This window comes from Ranitomeya imitator, chromosome 1, assembly GCF_032444005.1.
Source record: "Ranitomeya imitator isolate aRanImi1 chromosome 1, aRanImi1.pri, whole genome shotgun sequence".
NCBI classification, from domain to species: Eukaryota; Metazoa; Chordata; class Amphibia; order Anura; family Dendrobatidae; genus Ranitomeya; species Ranitomeya imitator.
Genome location: NC_091282.1, coordinates 105,846,827 through 105,873,789, shown reverse-complemented (window position 1 = coordinate 105,873,789; position 26,963 = coordinate 105,846,827). Strand labels below are relative to the sequence as shown.

Genomic DNA, 26,963 nt, shown 5'->3' with positions numbered 1-26,963 from the left:
AACTCAGAGTCCACCCCTGGAGGTTGACATATGCCACTGCTGTGTCATTGTCTGTCTGGATTCGAATTGGCAGGCTGCTGAGAATCCTTACCCAGTGAAGGAAAGACAGAAAGATGATCCGGAACTCGAGGACATTGATCGGCAGAGAGGACTCCTGCGCCGACCAACAACCCTGAAAAGAACAGGTGACAAAGCACCGCGCCTCCGCCGAGCAGGCTGGCGTCCGTCGTCACCACCTGCCAGGGAACTGGAAGAAAGGATATGCTGTGAAGGATCTGCTCTGGGATAAGAGAAGTGACCTCGGCCACCAGTCGAGGAACCGTTTGACCCGGGAGAAAGCCGGATCGGACGATGCAGGGAGAAGACAGACGTGTCCCCCTGTGATAGAATAGCCTGCTGAAGAAGTCTTGAATGAAACGGGCGAAGGGAAAATTGCTTCTGATGTTGCAACCAACCTCCTAGGACCTTTATGGCCCATCGTAAAGGAGGGGAGCCGAGAACCCTGGAGCAAGCGAACTTCCCGACAAAGGAGGGAAATCGTGTCTTCGGGAAGGAAGACTCTGGTCAGACAAGTGACGAAGAACATGCCCAGAGATACGAGGCGCTGAACAAGACGGAACTTCTTCCTATTGACGAGCCACCCGCAACGGCTAGAGCGTCGGGGAAGATTGATAGACTTTCGGGAGCCTGAAACCGAAATTCCTGAGCCTCCATGGAAGCGATTACTGAATGAGGGAATATCATCCTGAAGTGTTTCAAGACGAAACTTCCTGTTAAGCAATTTGAGATCCGGACTGGGACGAACCGTGTAGTCCTCTTTCAGTACAAAGAGATTTGAACTGTTTCTGTTCTGGGACGGGAACGATTACCCCGGATTTAAGGAGGGAAACAATGGCTGTAAAGAAACCCGGGACTAGAGCGGGGGTCTCTTGGAGGTTGGGATTCAAAGAAAACGATCCCAGGGCCGTGAAATGAATCTATTTTGTATCCAGAGGATACAAGTTCCCTGGCCCATGCGTCCTCTACTGAGGAGACCCAGACGTCCCTGAGGAACAGGAGACGGCTGCCCAGCCTGGGAAATGGGCTGGGGTCTGGTCGTAGGTCATGCCTAGGTGGAACTTCCAGTCCTGGACCTGGAGAATCCACCTTAGAAGTAGAGGGAATGCCAGGAAGGAGTGAGTCGAAGAATACCTTCTTCTCTTAACGTGCCTGTGGCCTCTGCTGTTGCGAAAAAGGAATCTGATGCTGCAAAGCGACGAGAAAAGCCGAAAGGACCGAAGTTGCCGCCTAGGAAGAGAACTGGTGCCGCCAGTGGCTTCCTTAATAATTTGGTCCAGCTTGGAACCGAAAAGACGTGATCCTTGAAAAAGGCAGGCCCGTAAGGGACTTCTTTGATGACTCGAGCCAAACAGAGTGACGGCTGGCAACAACATTACTGTACTGAAGACGTGAAGTCCAGGGAACAAATTATTCCCCGGCGTGAGTAATCTGGGTGGCAACTTCCGCCATCCAGTCTGGTGGAGCTCCGGCCTGAATGCCCCAACGGAGTTGTTTAGCCCCTTCGGATACAGACTTCGAAACCCAAGTGGAAGCGAAAGCCGGGCATAGGGATGATGCGGCAGCTTCGAAAGTCGAATTCACGAAGGATTCCATGATCCTATCGATGGAATCTGTCAGAGTCGCCCCACCGGACAGCGTGAAGACTGGGTTGGTGGCAAGTCTAGCAGCGGCGGATCCACAGAGGGAGAGGTCGTTCTCTAACGCCTCTCATTCCGGTTGGCGATGAGGTCCAGAGGAAAGAGATATGAGACTCCAAGACGCTTGTCTCTGTGAGAACGTCTGGTCGAATTCGCTCTTTCTCTGGCCAGAAGCTCCTCGATTCAGGATAAGGAGAGAATCCCTTGGGAGGTAGTTTAGACCGTCTAAACAAAACCGCCTGATCTGCGGGTTCCGTCGAGGAATCTTTGATGCCACAGATCAGATTGGACGCTCCAATGAGGCCTTGAACCATATCCCTCATGTTATGATTTGGTTCGACTCCGGCCCCAATTTATCCTCCGAAGGCGCATCAGAGAAAACCTCGCCTGACTCGGGAGGGGGGGGGGGGGGAGGATCAGGGGGAAGTCGACCACAGAGAAGGACCGTGGGGCGAGATGGACCGAGTAGAGAACTTAGACCAGCGTTCCCGTCTGGATCTTTCACGGCCTGTATTGGAAGACTCGGACGGAGCTTCTTGCGACCCGCTGGCTACTGCGGAAGTCTGCAGGGGCAACCGATCAAGCACGGACACAAGGGTCTGGGACACCCGTGTGAGATCCGCTACTGATAGAGACAGAGGGGAGGCCCAGCCTGGGGTGGGGACTTTGCTGAGGCGGAGCAGCAGGGGGGTCTTGGGTGGTGAACATAATGTGGGTTGCTGCAGGCCTGCCTGAGGGAAGCTTGCGGTTACAAGACGCACCCTGAAAGTGTTTCACTAAGGCACAGGAAAAAGTAGGAGGTCGTGAGTGACCTTCCTTAAAATTAGACCGAACGGGCCCCTGAGGTAAATGTCAGAAGACTAGGGGACCGGGGATTGAGACAAACTGCGGTGCAAAGGTACTCACGGCAGACACTGCGGTATCCAGATGGAAGGCTGCACGGCCTTGAAGCTGCTCCTCAGGAACGATAGCCCCTAGGAGAACAGGCAGACACATCTGGGGCACTCTTGTCCGAAACTTGCTGCAGGTCTGAAGAACAGCAGTGGGGAGATGCGAGGATGCCAGGAACTTGCACTCTTAAGATGCGCGAAGAAAAACGTTCCTGGCACTGAAATAAGCATTTGTGGCTGCCTGGGAGTGGTGGGCGGAGCTTAACCGACAGGCCAGGAGCACCAAGATGGCGGCGGTGGGCGGAGCTTGCCGATAATAGTCGGGCGGGAGAAAAGCCCGCCCGATGGAAAGGAAGTGGGAGGAGACGCAGCGCCGGAAGTAGGCCCCGGAAGAAGCCGGGGCCTAAATTTAAGGCCGGCGGCCGCCGGGAAGGGCCGCGGCGGCGGGAGAAGCGGCGCGGTTTCCTTCAAGGCCGCCGTGCCTTGGTAAAAGGGCACAGTGCGGCCGTAGGAGGAAGCGGCGGCGGTGCCTGCAAAGCTGCCGCACCAGAAGAAAGCTGTGCAGCCGCAGGAGAAAGCGGCGCGGCTGCCAGCGAGGCGGCCGCGCCGTGTCAGAAAAGAATAGTGCGGCCGTAAGGAAATCGGCGCGGCTACCATAAGGCCGCCGCGCCAGGACAGAAACAGTGCAGCCGCAGGGGAAAAAAGGCAAAGGCTGCCGCACGGCCGCCGCATCGGGACAGAGCACAGTGCGGGGAAAAAAGGCAGCGCGGCCGCCTGTAAGGCCAAGAACAGCGCGGCTGCCAAGAAAGTAGCGCGGCTGCCACGCTAATGGGGCGACGACCCCCGCCCCATGAGAAAATGTCAACCAGGTCAATGCAGCCTGGAAAAAATCCCAAGGGACCCCAAATGACTACCCTGGAACTGAGGAAGGACCCAGAGGTACTTTGGAATACTCACCTAAAAAATCCCACGCCGTCCTTACTAACCTCATTCTGTGGGAAAATATCAGACATCCAGGGAGCTGATGGACGTCCTCGTCTCCTCCAACCGACAGGCTCTGGTGGGCGAGTGGGTGGGGGACGGAGCCAGGACCGGACTTCTAAGCACGCTTGTGTGCTAGGATCATGGTCCTGCTGAGGGATCTATGAGGATACGGGGTGGCAGTACACGCCGTACTCATAGTCCATAATGTGGGACTACAGGTGTGACTGCTCACCCTGTATCCCTCCAGAAAATCTGAAAAGAAACGACGCACATTGAGGTAGATAAGGGTCTAATGAAAGACCCATGTCCACCTCCTACTGACACTAAGCTAAACTGAATATCCTACTTCCTGTCGGTAGGGTGTACACTGCAGAGGAGGAGCTAACTTTATTTGCATAGTGTCAGCCTCCTAGTGGCAGCAGCATACACCCATGGTTCCTGTGTCCCCCAATGAAAGGCGATAGAGAAAATGTAATTGCAGATGTGTTGCTATTCTATTATTATTTATTTATATAGCACCATTAATTCCATGGTGCTGTACATGAGAAGGGGTTACATACAAAGTTATAGATATCGTTTACAGTAAACAGGTTTACATTGACAGACTGGTACAGAGGGGAGAGGACCCTGTCCTTGCGGACTTACATTCTATGGGATAGTGGGGAAGAGGTAGAAGGTAGGGGCGAGGCGGCGGCTCTGGCAATGGCGGCGGCTCTGGTGATGGCGAGGCGGCAGAATGGTTATTGCAGGCTGTAGGCTTTCTTGAAGAGATGGGTTTTCAGGTTCCGTCTGAAGGGTCCGAGGGTGGTGGATAATCGGACGTGTTGAGGCATGGAATTCCAGAGGATGGGGGATATTCGGGAGAAATCTTGGAGGCGGTTGTGTGAGGAACGAATAAGTGTGGAGGAGAGTAGGTGGTCTTGGGAGGATCGGAGATTACGTGAGGGAAGATATTGGGAGATTAGTTCAGAGATATAGGGAGGGGACAGGTTGTGGATGGCTTTGCAGATCAGTGTTAGTAGTTTGAACTGGATTCGTTGGGGAATTGGGAGCCAGTGGAGGGATTTGCAGAGGGGAGAAGCAGGGAAGTAGCGAGGAGAGAGGTGGATTAGCCGGGCAGCAGAGTTGAGGACAGACTGGAGTGGTGCAAGAGAGTTAGCGGGGAGGCCACAGAGGAGGGTGTTGCAGTAGTCGAGGCGGGAGATGATGAGGGCATGCACAAGAGTTTTGGTAGATTGTGGGCTGAGGAAGGAACGGATTCTGGCAATATTTTTGAGTTGGAGGTGACAGGCGATGGCAAGAGTTTGGAATTATTATTATGTGTTGCAATTCTACAAAGCCAAAAAAGAATTGTGGACCTCCTACTAATCTAGAATACTGCCCACCATTACTAGTTGTCATCTGAATAAATCTCGGCTTTTTCTTTCATAATCAAATCACATTTATATTTATTGACTTTTTTTTTTTTTAAATAAAAAGTACTGAACAGAAATGTTTGTACAATTGGTATAAAACACGACTATCTCTATATTAGACAATATTATTTAACAGTGATGCTGATGATGCTGATGTCTTCGTAGGGCTTGTCCGTCTTAGGGTTAACCTTGGTGTTGGAGATCCTCTGGACGACTTCCATTCCTTTGGTTACCCGCCCAAATACTGTGTGTTTGTTGTCTAGCCAAGGCTGGAAGAGAACAGACTGTTACACAAGAGAACGTGCGTCCTGACACCCTTCTCTGACGGGGACATACTCCTACATAATGTGCTGTCTGAGCTACAACACTGGAATGATGCAACGAAATATTACAGCTATTAATGACGGCCAGACGGCCGCTGGTGCTTGCACACAATTTTGCCGACAACATGCAGTGAAGAATTACATACATATGTGAAGGACGGTTCTGGGAACAGACCTACTGGGAGACATTTACAGTAAATGGAATGAGAGTAACGTAACCCTGACAGCATCCAGTGACCTCACTATCCATGTGAACAAGTATTAGAACTGTGTGTGTAGTCTCAGGGATTACTAGCTCTCTGTGCCATTGGACCATCGCCAGGTTCCTCTGGGGCTCATTAACTTATTAATGACAATGCGTTACTAGTGATGAGCGAACGTGCTTGGATAAGGTGTTATCTGAGCATGCTCGTGTGCCAACAGATGATTCATCTGTGCTAGCGGTGACGGAGCCTCAGACGCTGCAGCCCACGTCCGAGGCTCAGTCACTGAATGACGGCACATCGCTAGCGCATGCCGATTATGGCATGCGTTGGCGATGCGCACGATAATAGGGGTTAATGGCAGTGTCAAAGGACTGCCTTACACCGCGTTATGCCGTGGTGTAACGTAGTCCGTCTATGAACTGCCATAACGCAGTGTGACCTCAGCCTTACTGAGCTTATCATCAGAACAGTGGTTACTATGCAGAAACCACACAGTAGAGGATGTAGCAGTTTATGTAGGATGTGGAGAGTGGCGGGATCCCATAACTCAGAGGTTGGGATCTGACTTAAAGGGTCTGTGCACACCTTGCGTTTTTGTCACAAAACCTGAAGGATTTCCTAGTCTTGGCAGAGTGAGATTCCCCACGTTTCATGCACACATTGCTTATTTTTTTACTTGTAGATTTGCAGTAGATTTAAATCTGCAGCATGTTAATTCTTTCAGGGGTTTTGCTGCAGATTTTACCTATTCGGAACACACCAAAACCACTTTTAAAAGCCACAACAAACACGCGGCAAAAAACACATGCACCTTTTTTCTTGCCAAGAGATGCAGAAATTGTACAGACATTTCTACAGCAAATGCTTAATATGTGCTCATTCCCATACTAAAAGATTGGTTCTTCTGGGGGCCATTAGAGACACTTGTCAGCATTTTTTCCAATGTGAATTAGCAAAATCGATAATCTGCAGCTTCCAATTGTTTTCTTCAGTAGCAGGGCAACTACAGACTGGTGATCGGTACTCTTTAACCCCTTAAATGCCAATCTTGGACAGTGGGATTTTAAGAGTGCAGTTCAGGGGGTGAGAAGCGTTTCTTGCACCTATTGCCAGCCGCTCCTCAACCCTGCGAGACATGATTGTTGGGTGACGATGGCTTTCTATAGCAGCTGTGGGCCTGCTGGAAACCCCATGGCTGCCTTGTTGGTTCTCCTGCGATGCCCAGCCATGAGCTTTGCTGTATAGGTGATCATAGACTGTTGTTTTAGTGATAAACTGCAATACTTTGAAATTGCAGTATAAGGATATGTGCCCACGTTGCGGATTCGTGTGCGGATTTTTCCGCACCGTTTTTTAAAAAAATACGCAGGTAAAACACACTGCGTTTTACCTGCAGATTTAGTGCGTTTTTTGTGCGGATTTCACCTGTGGTTTTACACCTGCGGATTCCTATTGAGGAGCAGGTGTAAAACGCTGCGGAATCCGCACAAAGAATTGATATGCTGCAAAACAAACGCAGCGTTTCCACGCGGTATTTTCCGTACCATGGGCACAGCGGATTTGATTTTCCATAGGTTTACATGGTACTGTAAACCTGATGGAAAACTGCTGCGAATCCGCAGCGGCCAATCTGATGCGGATCCGCAGGCAATCTGCAACGTGTGCACATAGCCTAAGAAAGTAGTAATTAAATGATTGCAGATTAAAAAATTAACGGGTCTTACAAAATGGAGACAGACTAAAATTTCATTTATTATTTTTTCAAACCACAAAAAAACAAACAAACAAAAAAAAACAACAGGATTTTTGGTTGCTTACCGTAAAATCTGTTTCTCGGAGCCTCCATTGGGGGACACAGGAACCATGGGTGTATGCTGCTGCCACTAGGAGGTTGACACTATGCACAAAAAAGTTAGCTCCTCCTCTGCAGTGTACACCCCACCGACTGGCATTATGCACTTCAGTTAGTGAGAAAGCAGTAGGAGAAAAATAATAAGGTTGAAACATAACCACAAACATGAGAACTGTAAACATGAGAACAGTCATAGAACATAGAACCACAGAAACTGAATAACATGGGAGGGTACTGTGTCCCCCAATGGAGGCTCCGAGAAACAGATTTTACGGTAAGCAACCAAACATCCTGTTTTCTTTACCGCCTCTCATTTGGGGACACAGGAACCATGGGACATCCCAAAGCAGTCCCTGGGGTGGGAAAAAATAGACTTCCATCAGGTCAGAGAACTTACCACTGCACCACCTGCAAGATCCTTCGGCCTAGGCTGGCGTCCACCGAAGCGTAGGTATGGACCTTGTAAAATTTGGCGAACGTGTGGATGGAAGACCAGGTTGCCGCTTTGCAAAGCTGCAGGGCGGAAGCCCTGTGGTATACCGCCCAGGAAGCGCCGACTGCCCGGGTAGAGTGAGCCTTTATCCCAGGAGGGGGCACTCTGTTCTTGACCCGGTAAGCCTCCAAAATTGCCGTTCTGATCCAGCGAGCAATAGTCGCCTTGGAAGCCGGCAGGCCCCTACGCGTGCCATCAGGAATGACGAAAAGAGAATCAGTCTTCCGGAAAGCGGCCGTTCTAGCCAGCTACATCCTCACTGCCCTGACGAGGTCCAGCTTGTTCAACGATCGCTCCAGAGGATGAGTCGGAGCTGGACAAAAGGAAGGTAGAACGATGTCTTCGTTGAGGTGGAAGGTAGAAACCACCTTAGGAAGGAAGGAAGGTGGAGGCCTGAGGACCACCTTGTCCTGGTGGATAACCAAGAACGGAGGTCGGCAAGAAAGGGCCGCCAACTCAGAAATGCGGCGGATCGAAGTGATGGCCACAAGAAAGGCCACCTTCCAAGATAGAACCGACAGGGAAACCTTCCTGAGAGGCACAAAGGGGGAACCCCTCAAAACGTCCAGCACAAGATTTAAATCCCATGAATCCACAGGGGCCCTGAAAGGAGGGAAAGCGTGGGCTACTCCTTGAAGGAAGGTCTTAACCTGTGGCCGAGAAGCTAACGTCTTCTGAAAAAGGATGGAGGCCCGAATCCAGCCCTGCCTGAAGGAAGGCCAGAATGGAAGGCAGGGAAAGACATGGGTGAAACGCGGTTGGACTCGTACCAACGGAAGTAAGCCTTCCAGGTACGATAGTAGATCCAGGAAGACTAAGGCTTCCTAGCCTGGATCATAGTGTGAATCACCCGGTCCGAAAGCCCGGACGCTCGTAGAACTGCGGTCTCAACAGCCACGCCGTTAAACTGAGCGACCGAGAATTCGGGTGGCAGATCAGACCCTGAGACGGCAGATCGGACCCTGAGACAGCAGATCGGGTCTGTCTGGAAGGCTCCAGGGGGCGTCCGCGAGAAGATTGACGATCTCCGCAAACCAAGATCTCCTGGGCCAATCCAGGGCGATCAGAATGACCGGCACCCCCTCCGCCTTGATCTTTTTCAACAGCTTGGGAAGCAAGGGAAGGGGCGGTAGATAGGGGAGCACGAACTGCGACCAAGGAATGGCCAGAGCATCGACGCCCACTGCGAGAGGGTTGCGAGACCTGGAGACGAACCGAGGAACCTGAGGAAGTTGACGGCCCAATTGTCCATGCCAGGGATATGCACCGCGGATATCACCGGAACTGTTGTCTCTGCCCAGAGGAGGATCTTGGATACCTCGGCCAAGGCGCTCCGAGTCCCCCCCTGATGGTTGACATATGCCACCGCCGTGGCATTGTCCGTCTGGATTCGGATAGGTAGACCCCTGAGAATCCTTTCCCAGTGACGAAGGGAGAGAAAGATGGTCCGAATCTCGAGGACGTTGATCGGTAGAGAAGACTCCTGCACCGACCAACGGACCTGAACAGTCAGGTGGCGAAACACCGCGCCCCAGCCGAGCAGGCTAGCGTCCATCGTCACCACCTGCCAGTGAACTGGAATGAAGGACCTGCCCTGTGAGATGAGAGGCGATGTCAGCCACCAGTTGAGGGACAGTTTGACCCGGGAAAAGAGTTGGATCGGACGATCCAGAGACAAGACAAACCTGTCCCACTGTGAGAGGATGGCCTGCTGAAGAGGTCGTGAGTGAAATTGGGCGAAGGAAATCGCTTCCAATGTTGCTACCATCCTCCCCAGATCCTTCATCGGAAGGAGGGAAGCCGAGGACCCTGGAGCAAGCGTACGTCCCGACGAAGGATGGATCTCTTGTCCTCGGGAAGGAAGACTTTGGACTAACGAGTGTCGAAGAGCATGCCCAGAAAAATGAGGCGCTGGGAAGGAAGACAGGATTTCTTCTTTTTGACAAGCCACCCGAAATGGGCTAGAGTGTCGAGGACGATGGACAGGCTCTCGTGGGTCTGAGAAAAGGACGGAGCCTTGATGAGGATGTCGTCGAGGTACGGAAAAAGTACCAGTACCATGATCTTCGTGAAAACCCGGAGCGGTTGCGAGACCGAACGGCAGGGTGACGAACTGAAAATGGTCCTGGGAATATCGGGACATGGAGGTAGACGTCCTGAATATCTATGGAACACAGAAATTCCTGAGCCTCCATGGAAGCAATTACTGAACGAAGGGATTCCATCCTGAAGTGTCTCAGACGAACTCTCTTGTTCAGCAATTTGAGATCCAGAATGGGATGAACCTTGCAGTCTTTTTTCGGTACCACAAAAAGATTGGAATAGAAGCCTGTGAACCGTTCTTTTCTTGGGACGGGAGCAATTACCCCAGCTTTGAGGAGAAAAGCGATGGCTGCGAAGAAACCCGGAACTAGAGTGGGGTCTCTTGGAGGTCAGGATTCGAAGAAACGATCCTGGGGTAATGAAACAAACTATTTTGTATCCCGAGGATACAACTTCCCTGACCCATGCGTCCTCTACTGAGGAAGAGGAGACGGCCGCCCAGCCTGGGAAGTGGGCTGGGGGCTTGCCGTGAGTCATGCTGAGGTGGATCTTCCAGTTCTAGACCTGGAGGATCTACCCTGGGAGTAGCGAGAGCGCCAGGAAGGAGTGGGTCTAAAGGATACAGTCCTCTTCTCTTGACATGCCTGTGGCCTCTGTTGCTGCTGGGAAAAGGAGTTTGACGCCGCGAAGCGACAAAAAAGGTCGAAAGGACCGAAATTGCCGTCTAGGAGGAGGGCGACGAAGTTTAGCCTGGGGAAGCAGAGAACTTGTACCCCCGGTGGCGTCCTTAATGATTTGGTCCAGCTTAGAACCAAAGAGAAGTGAACCTTGAAAAGGCAGGCTGGTAATGGACTTTTTAGAAGACAAATCCGCCTGCCAGGCCTTGAGCCAAAACGGTCCGGCGGATGGCAATAGCATTGCTGGACGCCTAAGCCGCACAAGACGTGGCATCCAGAGAGGCGGAGACCAGGTATTCACCCGCGTGAGAAATCTGGTTGGCAAGCTCCACCAGCTGTCCGGGTAGAGCCTCATCCAGGATGCCTCGACGGAGTTGTTTGGCCCATTTGGATATGGATTTTGAAACCCAAGTGGAAGCAAAAGCTGGGCATAGAGTAGCTGCAGCCGCTTCAAAGGCTGACTTTGCAAAGGATTCTATGACTATCGTTAGAATCCTTCAGAGATGTTCCGCCGGACAGTGGAAGGACCATGTTGGTGGACAGCCTGAAAACTGGAGGATCCACCGAGGGAGAAACAGTCCAATTGGCGGTAAGTTCGGAAGAAAAAGGATATAAAACGCCAAGGCTCTTTCCCCTCTGAAAACGTCTGGTCGGATTCTCTCTTTCGCTGTTCATGATCTCCTCGAATTCAGGGTGAGGAGCGAAAAACTTGGAAGGTGGTTTAGCCCGTCTAAACGAAACTGCCTGACCGTGGGGCGAGATGGAACAAGAAGAGGACTCAGACCGGCATTCCTGTCTGGACCTTTCGTCGCTTATAATGGAGGGCTCGGACGGAGGCTCCTGTGGCCCACTGGCTACTGTGGGGGCCTGCAGGTGAAATCGATCAACCACGGACACCAGAGTTTGAGACACCCGAGTTAGATCCGCTACCTATTGTGACAGAGAGGAGGCCCAGCTTGGGGTGGGGGTATCACTCAAGCGGAGCGGCCGGGGGATCCTGGGCGGTGTGAACAATCGGGTTGCTGCAGGCCTGACAGAGTGGAGAGGACTGACCTGAGGGAAGTTTGCAGTCACGGGACGAACATGCAAAGTAATTGACTAAGGCAGAAGAAGCGGTGGAAGAAGTAGGAGGACGAGAGCAGCCTCCCTTAGAGGTAAACATCTTGAAGGGTCCCTGAAGAAAATGCCAGAGGGTTAGGGGACAGGGGGGCAGAGGGGAGTGTCAGTCTGCTGTGCAAAGCTACTCACTGCAGACGAAAAAAACAGATTCCAGGTGGAGGAAGCTGTCCGGCTTGCGGGTGGACCTCCAGAGAGAAGTAGACCTTTAGGCGTGAGCTCCTGCTGCAATCCGGGAGTGAACCGCAGATGGTGACCGCTGAAAGGGTGTCAGAATGTGCGCTCTGGAAGGGGCGGAGCGCGATGTGTGGCGCCAAGCAGCGGCGTAAAGGGGGGCGAAGTTAGCCGTGCGCCCAGGAGTACCAAGATGGCGACGGTGGGCGGAGAGTGCAGGACAGAGATTGTCGGGCAGGAGAAAGCCCGCCCGATAAAAGCGGAAGTGGGTGGAGTCGCAGCGCCGGATGTAGGCCCAGGCAGAAGCCGGGGCCTAAATTAGAGGCTGGCGACCGCCGGAGAAAAGAGCCGCGGCGCCAGAGCAGTGCACCGCAGGAAGAAACGGCGCAGCTGCGGCAGCCTGCCAGGGCTGTCACGCTGGAGAAGATAGAGCGGCCGCCATGAAAACCACGGCGCCGGAGCAGTGCGCCGCAGGAAGAAGCGGCACGGCAGCCTGTCAGGGCTGTCGCGCTGGAGAAGGTAGTGCGGCGGCCGTGAAAACCACGGCGCCGCAGTAGTGCGCCGCAGGAAGAAGCGGTGCGACAGCCTGTCAGGGCTGTCCCGCTGGAGAAGGTGGTGCGGCCGCCGTGAAAACCGCGGCGCCGGAGAAGTGCGGCCGCCGGGGTAAGAAGCGGCGCGGCAGCCTGCAAAGGCCCCGCGTCGTAATAGAAGGCAGAGCGGCCGCAGCTGCCGCATGGGAAGGAAGAAGCGCGGCTGCCTGCAATACAGCAATCCTGGGCCGTGCTGCAAGCGACGACCAGGTATTCTGGGAGCCCCTAGCAAAACCCCCCCTTGAATGTGATCTGGGATGGGGAAATACTCACCTAAAACATCCCACGCCGTTACTAACCTGAAGAGGAATGAGACGTCCAGGGAGCTGATGGACGTCCTCGTCTCCGCAACCGACAGGCTCTGGTGAGTGAGTGGGTGGGGGACGGAGCCAGGACCGGACTTCTGAGCACGCTTGTGTGCTAGGATCATGGTCCTGCTGAGGGATCTATCAGGATACAGGGTGGCAGTACACGCCGTACTCAAAGTCTGTATTTCTGGACTACAGGTGTGACTGTTCACCCTGTATCCCACCGGAAAACCTGAAAGAAAAACGACGCACATTGAGGTAGATAAGGGTCTAATGAAAGACCCGTGTCCACCTCCTACTGACACTAAGCTAAAACTGAAGTGCATAATGCCAGTCGGTGGGGTGTACACTGCAGAGGAGGAGCTAACTTTTTTTGTGCATAGTGTCAGCAGCATACACCCATGGTTCCTGTGTCCCCCAATGAGAGGCGATAGAGAAAACAACAACAAAAAAACAAAACTTATTTGACATCGCCATAATTGTATTGACTTTGAGAATCATGATGCCGGGTCATTTTTACCACACAATTAATGCCCTAAAAACAATGGCAGAATGTTTTTTTATGACATCTTATGGTAAAACTAGATGGTGGCCTGATTCTAACGCATCGGGTATTCTAGAATATGCATGTCCACGTAGTATATTGCCCAGCCACGTAGTATATTGCCCAGCCACGTAGTATATTGCCCAGCCACGTAGTATATTGCCCAGCCACGTAGCATATTGCCCAGCCACGTAGCATATTGCCCAGCCACGTAGCATATTGCCCAGCCACGTAGCATATTGCCCAGCCACGTAGCATATTGCCCAGCCACGTAGCATATTGCCCAGCCACGTAGTATATTGCCCAGCCACGTAGTATATTGCCCAGCCACGTAGTATATTGCCCAGCCACGTAGCATATTGCCCAGCCACGTAGCATATTGCCCAGCCACGTAGCATATTGCCCAGCCACGTAGCATATTGCCCAGCCACGTAGTATATTGCCCAGCCACGTAGTATATTGCCCAGCCACGTAGTATATTGCCCAGCCACGTAGTACGGTATATTGCCCAGCCACGTAGTACGGTATATTGCCCAGCCACGTAGTATATTGCCCAGCCACGTAGTATACTGCCCAGTCACGTAGTATATTGCCCAGTCACGTAGTATATTGCCCAGCGACGGAGTATATTGCCCAGCCACGTAGTATATTGGCCAGCACAGAGCCACGTAGTATAGAGACTTTAAAAAAAATAAACATATACTCACCTTCCGAAGGCCCGTTAAAGTCGTGCTATACTTACCATCCGCTGCCTTTGCCGCTCCTCGCCACGCTCCCTGGACCGCTCCATTGCAAGCGGCAGCTTCCGTTCCCAGGGCTGGTGTGAGCAGGACCTATGATGACGTCGCGGTCACATGACCGTGACGTCACGGCAGGTCCTTGTCGCACACCAGCCCTGGGACGGGACCGGAAGCTGCCGCTTGCAATGGAGCGGTCCCGGGAGCGTGGCGAGGAGCGAGAAAGGCGGCGGAGGGTGAGTATAGCAGTTTTTTTTTTTTTTAATTATTTTTAACATGACATTTTTTGCTATTGATGCTGCCCAAATAATTGGGGACACACAGGGTTAATAGCAGCGGTAACGGAGTGCGTTACACCGCGGGCATTAACCCTGTGTGAGCGGTGAGTGGAGGGGATTACGGAGCGGGCGTCGGGCAGTGAGTGCAGGGGAGTAGGGGAGGGACTAATCGGACTGTGGCCGTCACTGATTGGTCGCGGCAGCCATGACAGGCAGCTGCCGAGACCAATCAGCAAACGAATAACCGTGACAGAAGGACAGACAGACAGACGGAAGTACCCCTTAGACAATTATATATATAGATGAATGGTGTCATTCAAAACTACAACTTGTCCTGCAAAAAACAAGCCCTATGTAAGCAGTAAAAAAAATAAAAACTTATGGCTCTTTGAAGGAAGGGGGGGGGGACAAATAAAAGAACAAGGAACAACCCCTTCAGTCAGAGCTATGTATTTTGAGCACTAGGGTTCTTCATCACAATTGAAGGCCTTGTATGTTTATTTTTTCCACCTTTTGATATTTCAACGGTTACTAACAATTTTTTTATAGTCCTTTGCATTGCGGTTGCTGGATGTCTTCCTGATTAGTGTTAAAGGCGGCAGGACAACTGCTGTCAGATATCGGTCTGCAGCCGGCGGTCTGACAGAGCCTCACATGCCAGATACTGCTCAGATATGATTGCATATTCAGATTTGTCATGTGCCATAATCACAGCACTTTCATCCTTATGTGTTCTCCTTAATCAGTAGAATGAGGACAGTAGGAGCTGAGGGTAAGTGCAGTGTGTGCACAGCGTTCACCTGCAGAATAGTCAGGGGCAATATGGGCCACTGACTTTAGTATTATTCTAGCGGACGTAAAACCACACATAAGCAGCAAGTCAGTATATATATTCTTGCGACCCTTCTGGTTTTAGGATTAAAGGGATAGATCAGCTGATTGTCAATCTACGGGAGGGGGGGGGGGGGGGGGCAAGTGGAGCCGCCTTCTGGCGCAGAAAGAATCGCGTTGGATTTGGAGACTTCAGACGTTACAACCCCATGGTCTTAATGAGACATTAAGTTTTGCCCCATTTCTTTGATCTTTGGTTACATGCTTTTTAATTGGCATCTTTTTTCTCCTTTATTTATTTTTAAAGCTTTTTTTTTTACATACACTCATATTTTCTTATTTTTTATAGGTATTTTTCGTCTTTAGGTTTCTGCTTTGGCAGGTACTTTGGACTGTTTTGGATTTATGAGGGAAGATTATCCTATTGAACCTACACAAGATATTTTCACATGTGGATTTTAATTTATTCGCAGTAGATTCACATATATGTATTGCTTGTAGCATAGAACTTCGCACTTTATATATTTTCAATGCAGCCATTTTTGCTGTATTTTTTACACACATTCAGGTAATTTTCTGATATGGCTAATATTATTCATCTTATTGTATTCACGGCTTTTTTAGTGTTTTAATATCCCCCCCCTTTTTGGGATGTACTTATATCATGTATTTGTATTTATATCATGTATTTTTTTTTTTATTATATTCTGTTCAAATGTTGTTTGCACTTGGCACTTCTGCACTTTTTTTGTTATAGGCCAGTTATTTATTAAGTGTTCCTTTACACGTTTCAAGGTTCCGTCCTCCATTATTGTTTGTATTTTATGTTGTTATCTGTTTTCTTTTGTCCTGCTTACGCAGTTTCTTGCACTTATATGTTCTGTGTCCCCTCATATACTTACTCAACCCGATGCGCATACGCGCCAGCGCTCCGTTGCTGGGCAATGCTGGAGGCATCTTCTTCGCTTGGTCGAGTCTGCGTCATCCCTGCCGGTCACATGCTTTGTGTGAGCGGTCCGGGTGACGTGTCTCTCCTCCTCACTTGACGCCCTCGGCGTTGTCCCGGCTCCTGGATGCCCGATTGCGCATGCGCCGCTACGCGGGCTGTTTTTGTCACCACTACGATGATTGGAAGCGGTATCCTATAAATAGGTTCACCCTATCCCATGATGCCATACCCCCGGAAGAAGGCATGTGGCCGAAACGCGCGTTGGGGTGGATAGCATCGTGGTCCCGCAGGTAAACTGTTTGTTACTTTAACTGTTCATGCACCACTACTACTTGTGCGGTGATTATAGAGACTGTTTGCATGGGTTTTATTAGTACCTATTAAATCCTATATTTATTGGTGTATACACATACATGGGTATATTTCTACTGAAACCCTTATGCAAAATACGTACTTTAGCACTAGTGGGCTGACTATTTACTTATTGCATTTCATGTTTGCCTGTTGGGACCCACCCTGCCATCTTTCTTTGGTGAGATCCCTTGTCATTTCCCTGCTTTTCTCTATATTTTTTAAGTTTGGTAGTACTTCTTTAACTCAATAAAATTTGTACTTTTATATATACTTGGTCTCTTTGTTGCCATTTTTCTCTTTGGTTCTCAGTATATATAAGGTATACTTACTGTTGGGACTACGGTTACGAAGAACTGGGAGCCGTTCGTATTGGCGCCAGCGTTCGCCATGCTGAGTGTGTAGGGGCGGTCATGCCTCAGTGTGGCATGGAATTCATCCTCAAACTCGCCGCCCCAGATACTTTCTCCACCCATGCCAGTGCCCGTCGGGTCTCCGGTTTGAATCATGAACCCCTAAAACAGAGAAGCTATTACAAACACAGAATACTATACATGTTCATTTTCTTCAGATTATGCTCAGTCAAAAGCAATTTCCCGCCTGTGTCTGGGCATATAATACTTGTGTTCTCTGTGTATGACTTCCATATCAATAGTTATAGTTTGAACATAGTGAACAAAACTAGTTAGAAATCACCACTCTTTCAAGACACTGATTAAAAGAGAAATCTGATAGGGAGTCTGGCTAATAGGACCCACACTGTTTCAGAGAACAGGGCTCTTAAATGCCCCTCTAGAATGTGGTTGAGCCTGTATAACGGTGCCACTGCTCCATCCAACGTCTATGGGATTGTTGATCATCTCCAGAGGATGCTTAGACAATGAATGGAGCAGTGGGGCACATGACGGTCACACTTGCTATATTAATGGGCATTTCAGAGCCCGGTTCTTGGGATCAGCGGGGGTTCCAGCAATCAGTAAGTTAGGACCTACTCTTTGGATAGATGATAACTTGCGAAATGATACTTGTGAAAATCCTTTTAAAACACACAGTCTGCATCACATAGGACAACAACGGTATCCTCTTGTCCTTACCTTTATGATCCGGTGAAAAACGTGGCTGTTGTAATATCCATTACGGCTGTGCACACAGAAGTTCTCCACTGTCTTAGGACATCTATGGGAAAAAAGGATCATGCACCTCATTAACTTGTGCACTAAACATTCATGCCAACAGTAAGACTCAACAGCATACAGTAAATCTCATATAAAAAATAAATAAATTGGAAAATGAATCCTGGCAGATAAAGACAGGGTTGTAGCAGGGAAGTGATGCTGCAGGAATACTGACAACTACAACAGGGTACTGGCTCAGATGTCTGACCGGGAGAGGATCTGCACATCAGACACTTACTCAACGGGAAAGAGTTTAACGTGAATATCGCCCATACTGGTGTGGATAGTGGCACTGTCAGAAACTCGCTTCGGTCCTTCGGCCTGCGTGGCTGCCATTACTTCTTCTTTAGATGGTTTCTCGTTGAAAATATCTCGGTCAGAGTCTGCACTCTTTGTGTCTTCTGGCTCACGTTTGGTGAACTGAAATTTGAAGATTTCAGCTTTTTAAAAAAATTCAATAAATTCATATTTCTTCTCTGATTTACACAATTAGACTTAAAAAGAGCTACTGCTTAAACCCCCTCCCCTCCCCGAAAATTAAAGAAGAAGTGAACCCTCTACATTTCCATTTTTCAAAGAAATGCAGTCACCACATCTGGTGGATCTTGTGAAGAGGGAGATCAAGCAAAGGCAACAAAGTCATGAAACAGATGACTGCTTAAGACAGAGAAGAAGAAGCTGCAAATCATCCTCGGCCATGTAGATTCATATGCAAAGAGGCAGCGACGTGTAAGACCACAATATATGGAGCCTTCCCAGTATGACTTTCATGACTTGCATAGGAACTGAAGTGACAACCAGATTTTTCTTACCTGGAGTTGCCTGAGAAAACAAGTTATAACCTAGCTACAAGATAAGTGATCATTTGCCGATTTGCGAGACCTGCACTGATCAAAGATCAGGAAACTTTTATCTCTGCTGCAAAATCATGAGGCAGGCCGGACACCCGGCTGTTGCTCCGTCATTCCCTATGGGGCTGCAGGAACTTCTGAGCCCTGCGCTCGACAGCCAAATAGAGAATGAATAAAGCGGGGATCACACACGGGCACCGTGTGCAGAGTGCCACTGGGCCCTCACTGATCAACAAATTATCACCTCCCCTATGTATAGGTGATAAAGAGGTTGTTCAGGCGGGCCATCCTCAGGACAGGTCACCAATATCAGATCTGTGAGAGTCCGACATCTGGCACTCCCACATATTAGCCATTTGCAGCTCCGACTGGATGTGAACAATGAACACAGCTAGACCAGCATTCACTGTGACTGTAGAGGACGTTGCAAGAGCTGCAGCTTAGCTCTTAGTCACTTACACAGGAACAGACCTGCTATTCTCAGAAATGGGCTCTACAAATTGAGCAGAGCTCTCAAGGATTCTCATAGATATGATGCGGATGCATCTCCATTCACTGCTTACATCCAAAGGAGAAAATCAGCAATATCACAGGCCTGGACAACCTTGTCAATGTCCCGTGTTTCTGTCTCTGTAATCCAGGGGTCCCCAACCTTTCTTACCTTGAGAGCCACATTCTGCTATGAAAGTTGGTCGAGAGCCACAATGCAGATAAAGGCGGCGCCCGGGGGAATGAGGGGGATGATGGATGGCAGCGAGGCGCTTGAGTCAGGGGGAGAAAACATACCTCCCTGACTCAATACAGGTATGGCACGCAATTATATTTGTATGGGCTGTTTTCCACTTGCGAGATACACGTCCGTGTCTCGCATGTGGAAACGAAGCTCTGGCGCTGGCACTCCAGAGCGGAGCGTGCGGCTCCATGTGTTGCTATGCGGCCGCACGCTCCCCTCTGGAGTGCCGGCGCCAGAGCTTCGTTTCCACATGCGAGACACGGACGTGTATCTCGCAAGTGGAAAACAGCCCTATTTCTGCATTACTTGTGATAAAAAAAAAAAAAACATAAGAGCCACCTTCAGAGAATGCAGCCTTAGTGCTGCTGAAGGTGGCTCTTTTACCAATAGGTAATGGGGGGTGACAGGTTATCTTTAAAATGCTTGTTAGGACGCTTATATATACTTATGCTACGTGCTTTACTTGGACTAGCCTGCCCTTCTATCCGGATTCCGCAATCAGCGACCGCATTCACTCCTGCGCAGAGGCGCGGCTCACTGTGCTCTATAGAAGCCGCAGTAACCAAAGTCTTGCGAGATTTGTGAAGTCTCGCGAGACTTTGTGCGACTTTAACAGATCACAGTGACCCGCTCCACTGCGCAGGAGTGAATGCGGTCGCTGACGCTGGAGGAGCGGCAAATTACGGGGCAGGTATTGCAAGCGGCGGGGCGGCTCCTTTCACACAGAGCAGGAGCAGGTGGCGGGTGGGTATTACAGGCAGGGGGGCGGGTAATACAGCCGGCGGGGCGGCTCCTTTCACACAGAGCAGGAGGCGGGTGGGTATTACAGGCAGGGGGGCGGGTAATACAGCCGGCGGGGCGGCTCCTTTCACACATAGCAGGAGCAGGTGGTGGGCGGGTATTACAGGCAGGGGGGCGGGTAATACAGCCGGCGGGGCGGCTCCTTTCACACATAGCAGGAGCAGGTGGTGGGCGGGTATTACAGGCAGGGGGGCGGGTAATACAGCCGGCGGGGCGGCTCCTTTCACACATAGCAGGAGCAGGTGGTGGGCGGGTATTACAGGCAGGGGGGCGGGTAATACAGCCGGCGGGGCGGCTCCTTTCACACATAGCAGGAGCAGGTGGTGGGCGGGTATTACAGGCAGCGGGGCGGGTAATACAGCCGGCGGGGCGGCTCCTTTCACACATAGCAGGAGCAGGTGGTGGGCGGGTATTACAGGCAGGGGGGCGGGTAATACAGCCGGCGGGGCGGCTCCTTTCACACATAGCAGGAGCAGGTGGTGGGCGGGTATTACAGGCAGGGGGGCGGGTAATACAGCCGGCGGGGCGGCTCCTTTCACACATAGCAGGAGCAGGTGGTGGGCGGGTATTACAGGCAGGGGGGCGGGTAATACAGCCGGCGGGGCGGCTCCTTTCACACATAGCAGGAGCAGGTGGTGGGCGGGTATTACAGGCAGGGGGGCGAGTAATACAGCCGGCGGGGCGGCTCCTTTCACACATAGCAGGAGCAGGTGGTGGGCGGGTATTACAGGCAGGGGGGCGGGTAATACAGCCGGCGGCGCGGCTCCTTTCACACATAGCAGGAGCAGGTGGTGGGCGGGTATTACAGGCAGCGGGGCGGGTAATACAGCCGGCGGGGCGGCTCCTTTCACACATAGCAGGAGCAGGTGGTGGGCGGGTATTACAGGCAGGGGGGCGGGTAATACAGCCGGCGGGGCGGCTCCTTTCACACATAGCAGGAGCAGGTGGTGGGCGGGTATTACAGGCAGGGGGGCGGGTAATACAGCCGGCGGGGCGGCTCCTTTCACACATAGCAGGAGCAGGTGGTGGGCGGGTATTACAGGCAGGGGGGCGGGTAATACAGCCGGCGGGGCGGCTCCTTTCACACATAGCAGGAGCAGGTGGTGGGCGGGTATTACAGGCAGGGGGGCGGGTAATACAGCCGGCGGGGCGGCTCCTTTCCCACATAGCAGGAGCATGTGGCGGGCGGGTATTACAGGCAGCGGGGCGGGTAATACAGCCGGCAGGGCAGCTCCTTGGGGACTTTTTTCAGTGACCGTCGGCGAGCCACATGCCTGGAGCAGGCGAGCCACATGTGGCTCGCGAGCTACGGGTTGGGGACCCCTGCTGTAATCTGTAAATTAATGGTGTTATTAAAAGACAGAATATTGCATATTTACCACTGGACTGGACTGAAGACCCCAGTAAATATTATATAAAGTAGCTATCTCCCCCCCCCCCCCCCCAACTCCCACATACACAGGAACATTGGGCTAGACCGAGCGTATCCTGTGTTCTCTATGGGCACAGTAAAAGGGCCATATAAATCAGGCTGGCCGGTGGCTTTTCCAAACAGAACGTGCCAGCTTAATGTATCTCTAAAAAGTAACACGCTATGGTTGGGAGAGCCGCCAGACAATCTGTGCACTTGCTCCGATTTATTTGGCCATCTGACTGCACTCTAAGAGAGGGCTGCTGTCCAACACCTCCGGCAGCGGCTTATCTAAAAGGTAGAACTAAGGGATTGACAGCTGAAGTTCAGCAGGCCGGATCCTTCGCTCTTTCCACATCACCGGTAGGTGAAGGGTCGAAGGCCTATATACACAGACTCTTTGGCGATCCCACTGATATTGTCAGGTTTCTCTTCACTTTAGTGTAATGTGCATGGGAGCCTTAAGACAGTGACTTTTCTGAGATTACTGTGCTACTTGTATGGGTGGACTACACCAACCATGTAAAAACGGTTCTTCTTGAAGGACGTGCATACGATGGTGGGGTCTGGCTGAGCGCTCAAGAGGACGGGATTATCTGAAGCCTTCATCTCAACAGTGGAGGCAGCGCGGTGCTTTTTGGCCACACCTTGAAACAAAGCCAGCTGCATCGCCCGGATGTTTTCCTGCTTGCCAAGAATACGCACACACCTGTCAAAAGAATACATAGGGACAATATAAGATTGTTCCCCAATTGTCAGGTTTCATCGCCTTCTGAGCTATAAACATCTGGATAACCCCTTTTTAAATGGAACGCTAAAATAAAAAAAAAATGGCATATTCTCCTTTTATCGCCTCTGCGGATCCAATGCAAGCTGCTCTGGAGGTCTGCGCCAGCTCCCAAAGCAATGCTTTGTTCGGAAGTCATGGGACCGCTGCAACCCATTCAGGACCACTGCAGCTTGTGATTGACTGAAGCAATCAAGTAACTAGAAGAGTGTGTCACCAGATGTTTCTCTTCTAATCACCTGACCGCTACGAGTAATCATAGGCTGCAGGAGATCTGTGACCAAACAGAGCAGGGAATGCTTCCGGAGGTAGCAAAGGCGAGCATGCCACAGTTTTTTATTTTAAGTGCATCCATGCCTTACATATTTTTTACTATACTGGACAATCTCTTTAAAGGGGACCGGTCATCACCCTTAAGGGGTTTTACGTAAATACTTGTCTTCACGGAAACATCTTTTCTTAGATCTTGTGTTTTGTCATCCTGTTTGTTAGGTAATCCAGGACTGTGTTGTGGCTGTCGAACAGCCACGAGACATGCAGCTGCGGCGACTCAAGCCGAAAATACTAGATTAGTACACGAGCATGCTCAGATAACACTTTATCCGAGCACGTTCGCTCATCACTACTAACTATTTATGATGAGCGAATATACTCGTTACTCGAGATTTCTTGAGCACGCTCGGGGGTCCTCTGAGTATTTTATAGTGATCGGAGTTTTCGTTTTTCTTGCCGCAGCTGAGTGATTTACATCTGTTAGCCAGCATAAGTACATGTGGGGATTCCCTAGCAACCAGGCAACCCCCACATGTACTTATGCTGGCTAACAGATGTAAATCAGTCAGCTGCGGAAAGAAAAACGAAATCTCCGAGCACTAAAAAAATACTCGGAGGACCCCCGAGCATGCTCGAGAAATCGCGAGTTACGAGTATATTTGCTCATCACTACTAACTATCCATATAAGTGATTACAAGAATCGGGTCCCAAAATCCCAACTGAATGGAGGGGCGTTTGTCCCAGACTGTGAAAGGGGAAGAAGTTATGTATGTGCACTAGCACTTTGTTCACACGGGTGACGCGGGAGCCCTGTTCTTGAGAGCAGTGTGGGTCCCAGTAGTGAGACCCCAACTGATCATACATTTACCACCTAGCCTGAGGATAGACGATAACTGTTACGTATACATATACTGGTTATATGTACATTACCAGAAAGTCTTGTCTTGTTAGTGTTTTGGAGATAAGCAGTAACCCAGTAGGCGATCCAGGTAGAAAACACACAAATGTTCGGTATTAAACTTACCTATTTGTTTCTACATTAATCACTTTGATCCCGAGCATTGTCCCATATAACACGAAGTGACCGGTCTCATCAAAAATAATGTTCATTAGTTTAATGGCGTCCACCTTCTCCAGCTCGCGCTCCACTGCCATGCGCCTCCCAAACTCCATGTCCGGAAGCTGCTGCCTCATCTGCTGTAGCTCTGTGAACATCTGCCAAGAAAAAACAAAACATGAGATCTTGCACCTCAATAAAATACTTAGTTTGATGCCATTTGTATGGAAGAAAGTTTTCTTAAAAGGCCACTGTCACCCCCTCCAGCCGTTATAAACTAAAAGAGCCACCTTGTGCAGCAGTAATGCTGCAGTCTAACAAGGTGGCTCTTTTAGTTTTTGCTTCTGTTATTCCCTCAATAATGCGTTTTATAATTTTCCCCAAATACCTATCTTTAGCCACGGAGGCGGGTCTGAAGCCCCCTCTTTGAAGCGCCCAACTGCCGTCAGTCATCTCTTCTGGGGCGCTGGTCGCCGCCCCTTCAGCGCTGTTTACGTCTGAAATCCGGCGCCTGCGCTGTGCGTGCCTGCGAGGGGCAGGCGCATTGACTAGTGGCCGTCATAGCTCAGATGCCGGGTTCCTGACGGCGCCCGTGCGGGCAGTGCGGCCACCCTGTTGCTGAATCCCCGCCCCGCACTGTGCATAATGCACACACACTCCCCTTTAAGGAGCTACAGTAAAAACTTATGAGTCGCAAAAGAAGAAGATTAAAAACTTGAAGGATCACCCTCTTATAAACCACAACAGAAAGAAACCACAAGAAAAAACACTTTTTAATCTGGAAAGCCTGCCGTTTATAGGACTGTTGATTGGTTTAAAGATGTGCCCATTTCCATAAACCCACTGTAAATGATGCTGTTCTCCTAAATCTTTTATTCCTGCTCCTCTCCAATCCACAGACATGGTCCCGTCTTCACTGTTTATAAATCTTGTCTTTTCAGCAAGGTGGGTGTGGTTCTTAGCTCCGCATGGGCGTCTTCTTCAGGACCACACCCAGTTGGCAAAAAAGCATTAAGCTACTTACTGGTAGCGGCATTTCTCGGAGGCCCATGACAGCACGACGAGAGAGGGGATCCGCCCATTAGGAACAGGAAACCTACAGATACAAAAGGGCGGTACCTCTCCCTTGCCTCAGTTGTATTTCAGAGTCTTGAGAGGACTACCGCGGTTAGTGGTACACAAAAATATACACTATATACAGATTATATACAAAAATAGCAGACATCTATTGGGACTGGAATCATATTGTGAAATATATACATTTATATGGAGTGCAACCCCCACGTGAATAGGGAGGGAACTAAGGGTGCTGTCATGGGCCTTCGAGAAATGCCGCTACCAGTAAGTAGCTTAATGCTTTACTCGGACTCCCATGACAGCACGACGAGAGAATTACAGAGATGTAAGCTACCTTAGGGAGGGACTATGGCCTGTAGCACCCTTAACCCAAATGTGAGATCAGAGGAAGCCCCCAAATCCAACCTATAGTGCTTAAAGAAGGTGGACGGGGATGACCATGTGGCCGCCTTACATATCTGCTCGATTGATACTCCAGACTTTTCCGCCCAGGATGTAGCCATGGCCCTGGTGGAATGCGCCCTCAGATTCTGCGGAGCCGGACCCCCACCTGCAGTGTAAGCCAAAGAGATAGCCTCCCTAATCCACTTTGCTAGTGTGTACTTTGATACCCTAAAGGCCCCTTCACATTAAGCGACGCTGCAGCGATACCGACAACGATCCGGATCGCTGCAGCGTCGCTGTTTGGTCGCTGGAGAGCTGTCAGACAGACCGCTCTCCAGCGACCAACGATGCCGGTAACCAGGGTAAACATCGGGTAACTAAGCGCAGGGCCGCGCTTAGTAACCCGATGTTTACCCTGGTTACCATCCTAAAAGTAAAAAAAACAAACACTACATACTTACCTACAGCCGTCTGTCCTCCAGCGCTGTGCTCTGCTCTCCTCCTGTACTGGCTGTGTGAGCACAGCGGCCGGAAAGCAGAGCGGTGACGTCACCACTCTGCTTTCCGGCTGACCGACGCTCACACAGACAGTACAGGAGGAGTGCAGAGCACAGCGCTGGAGGACAGACAGCTGTAGGTAAGTATGTACTGTTTGTTTTTTTTACTTTTAGGATGGTAACCAGGGTAAACATCGGGTTACTAAGCGCGGTCCTGCGCTTAGTTACCCGATGTTTACCCTGGTTACCAGTGAAGACATCGCTGGATCGGTGTCACACACGCCGATCCAGCGATGTCCACGGGAGATCCAGCGACGAAATAAAGTTCTGGACTTTATTCAGCGACCAACAATCTCCCAGCAGGGGCCTGATCGTTGGTCGCTGTCACACATAACGACTTTATTAACGATATCGTTGCTACGTCACAAAAACCAACGATATCGTTAACAATATCTTTATGTGTGAAGGTACCTTAAGTCCCTTTCTAGGGTTTTGGAAAGATAAAAACAACGCATTATCTTTCTTCCATGTGTCAGTAATAGAGATGTATTCTAGCAGGCATCTCCTAACATCTAATGTATGGAGTAGTTCTTCTTTAGGGTTGGAGGGATTGGGAAGGAAGGATGGTAAAACTATCTCCTGTGTCCTGTGAAACTGTGATGACACTTTTGGTAAATAGGCTGGGTCCGGTCTGAGGATTACTCTGTCTGGTAGAAACTCTGTATAAGGGGATATTCTGGAGAGCGCTTGTATGTCCCCAACTCTACGGGCAGATGTAATTGCCACAAGAAAGGCTGTCTTAAGAGATAGGGCCTTAATTGAAGCTGATTGTAATGGTTCAAACGGCTCTCTAGTCAATGCTGACAGGACTAGGTTGAGATCCCAAGGCATAGATCTATCTTTATGTATGGGTCTAGATCTAATAGAAGCTTTAATGAACCTTGAGATCCAATAATTATTGGCGATGTTACATGAAAATAGAGCCCCTAGGGCCGAGACCTGTACTCTTAGAGTACTAGTGAATAGATCTAGTTCTAGGCCTTTTTGCAGAAATTCTAAGATTTGTTTAATAGGTAATCCCTCTTCTAAATTAAAATCAGAAGAGGCCAGAAATTTCCGCCAGGTCCTAGCGTAGATTGTTGTGGTTATCTGCTTTCTACTTTTCATAAGGGTCTCAATTAGACTCGGGGAGAACCCTTTGCTTTTTAGTAACGCCCTTTCAAAATCCATGCCGTTAAATGGAGGAGATTCTTTACTTGAGGATGGCTGATCGGCCCCTGGTAGAGCAGATCTGGAATGTCCGGAAGTACCCAGGGGTCCTCCACTGACATGATCCTGAGCCAAGTGAACCAGGCCCTTCTGGGCCAGAATGGGGCAAATCAATATAACTCTGGCTCGATCTTCTCTTATCTTCCTGACTACTAAGGGTATCAGGCCTAGTGGAGGAAATGCATATGC

At 50.3% G+C, this 26,963-nt stretch overlaps 1 protein-coding gene across 1 annotated transcript in view; it reads right to left on the bottom strand.

Moving 5' to 3' along the window:
- Positions 1–4,988: 4,988 nt before the first annotated feature.
- Positions 4,989–26,963, bottom strand: part of PPWD1 (peptidylprolyl isomerase domain and WD repeat containing 1) — a 46,683-nt gene continuing 24,708 nt past the window's right edge. Inside the window, exons 6-11 of the mRNA XM_069749411.1 lie at positions 23,515–23,705; positions 21,949–22,138; positions 17,872–18,053; positions 17,553–17,634; positions 16,791–16,973; positions 4,989–5,255 (exon numbers count right to left, since the gene is read on the bottom strand). Of these exons, the coding sequence (XP_069605512.1) occupies positions 5,112–5,255; positions 16,791–16,973; positions 17,553–17,634; positions 17,872–18,053; positions 21,949–22,138; positions 23,515–23,705 (972 nt within the window). The 3' untranslated portion in view covers positions 4,989–5,111. The remainder of the gene's footprint in view (positions 5,256–16,790; positions 16,974–17,552; positions 17,635–17,871; positions 18,054–21,948; positions 22,139–23,514; positions 23,706–26,963) is intronic.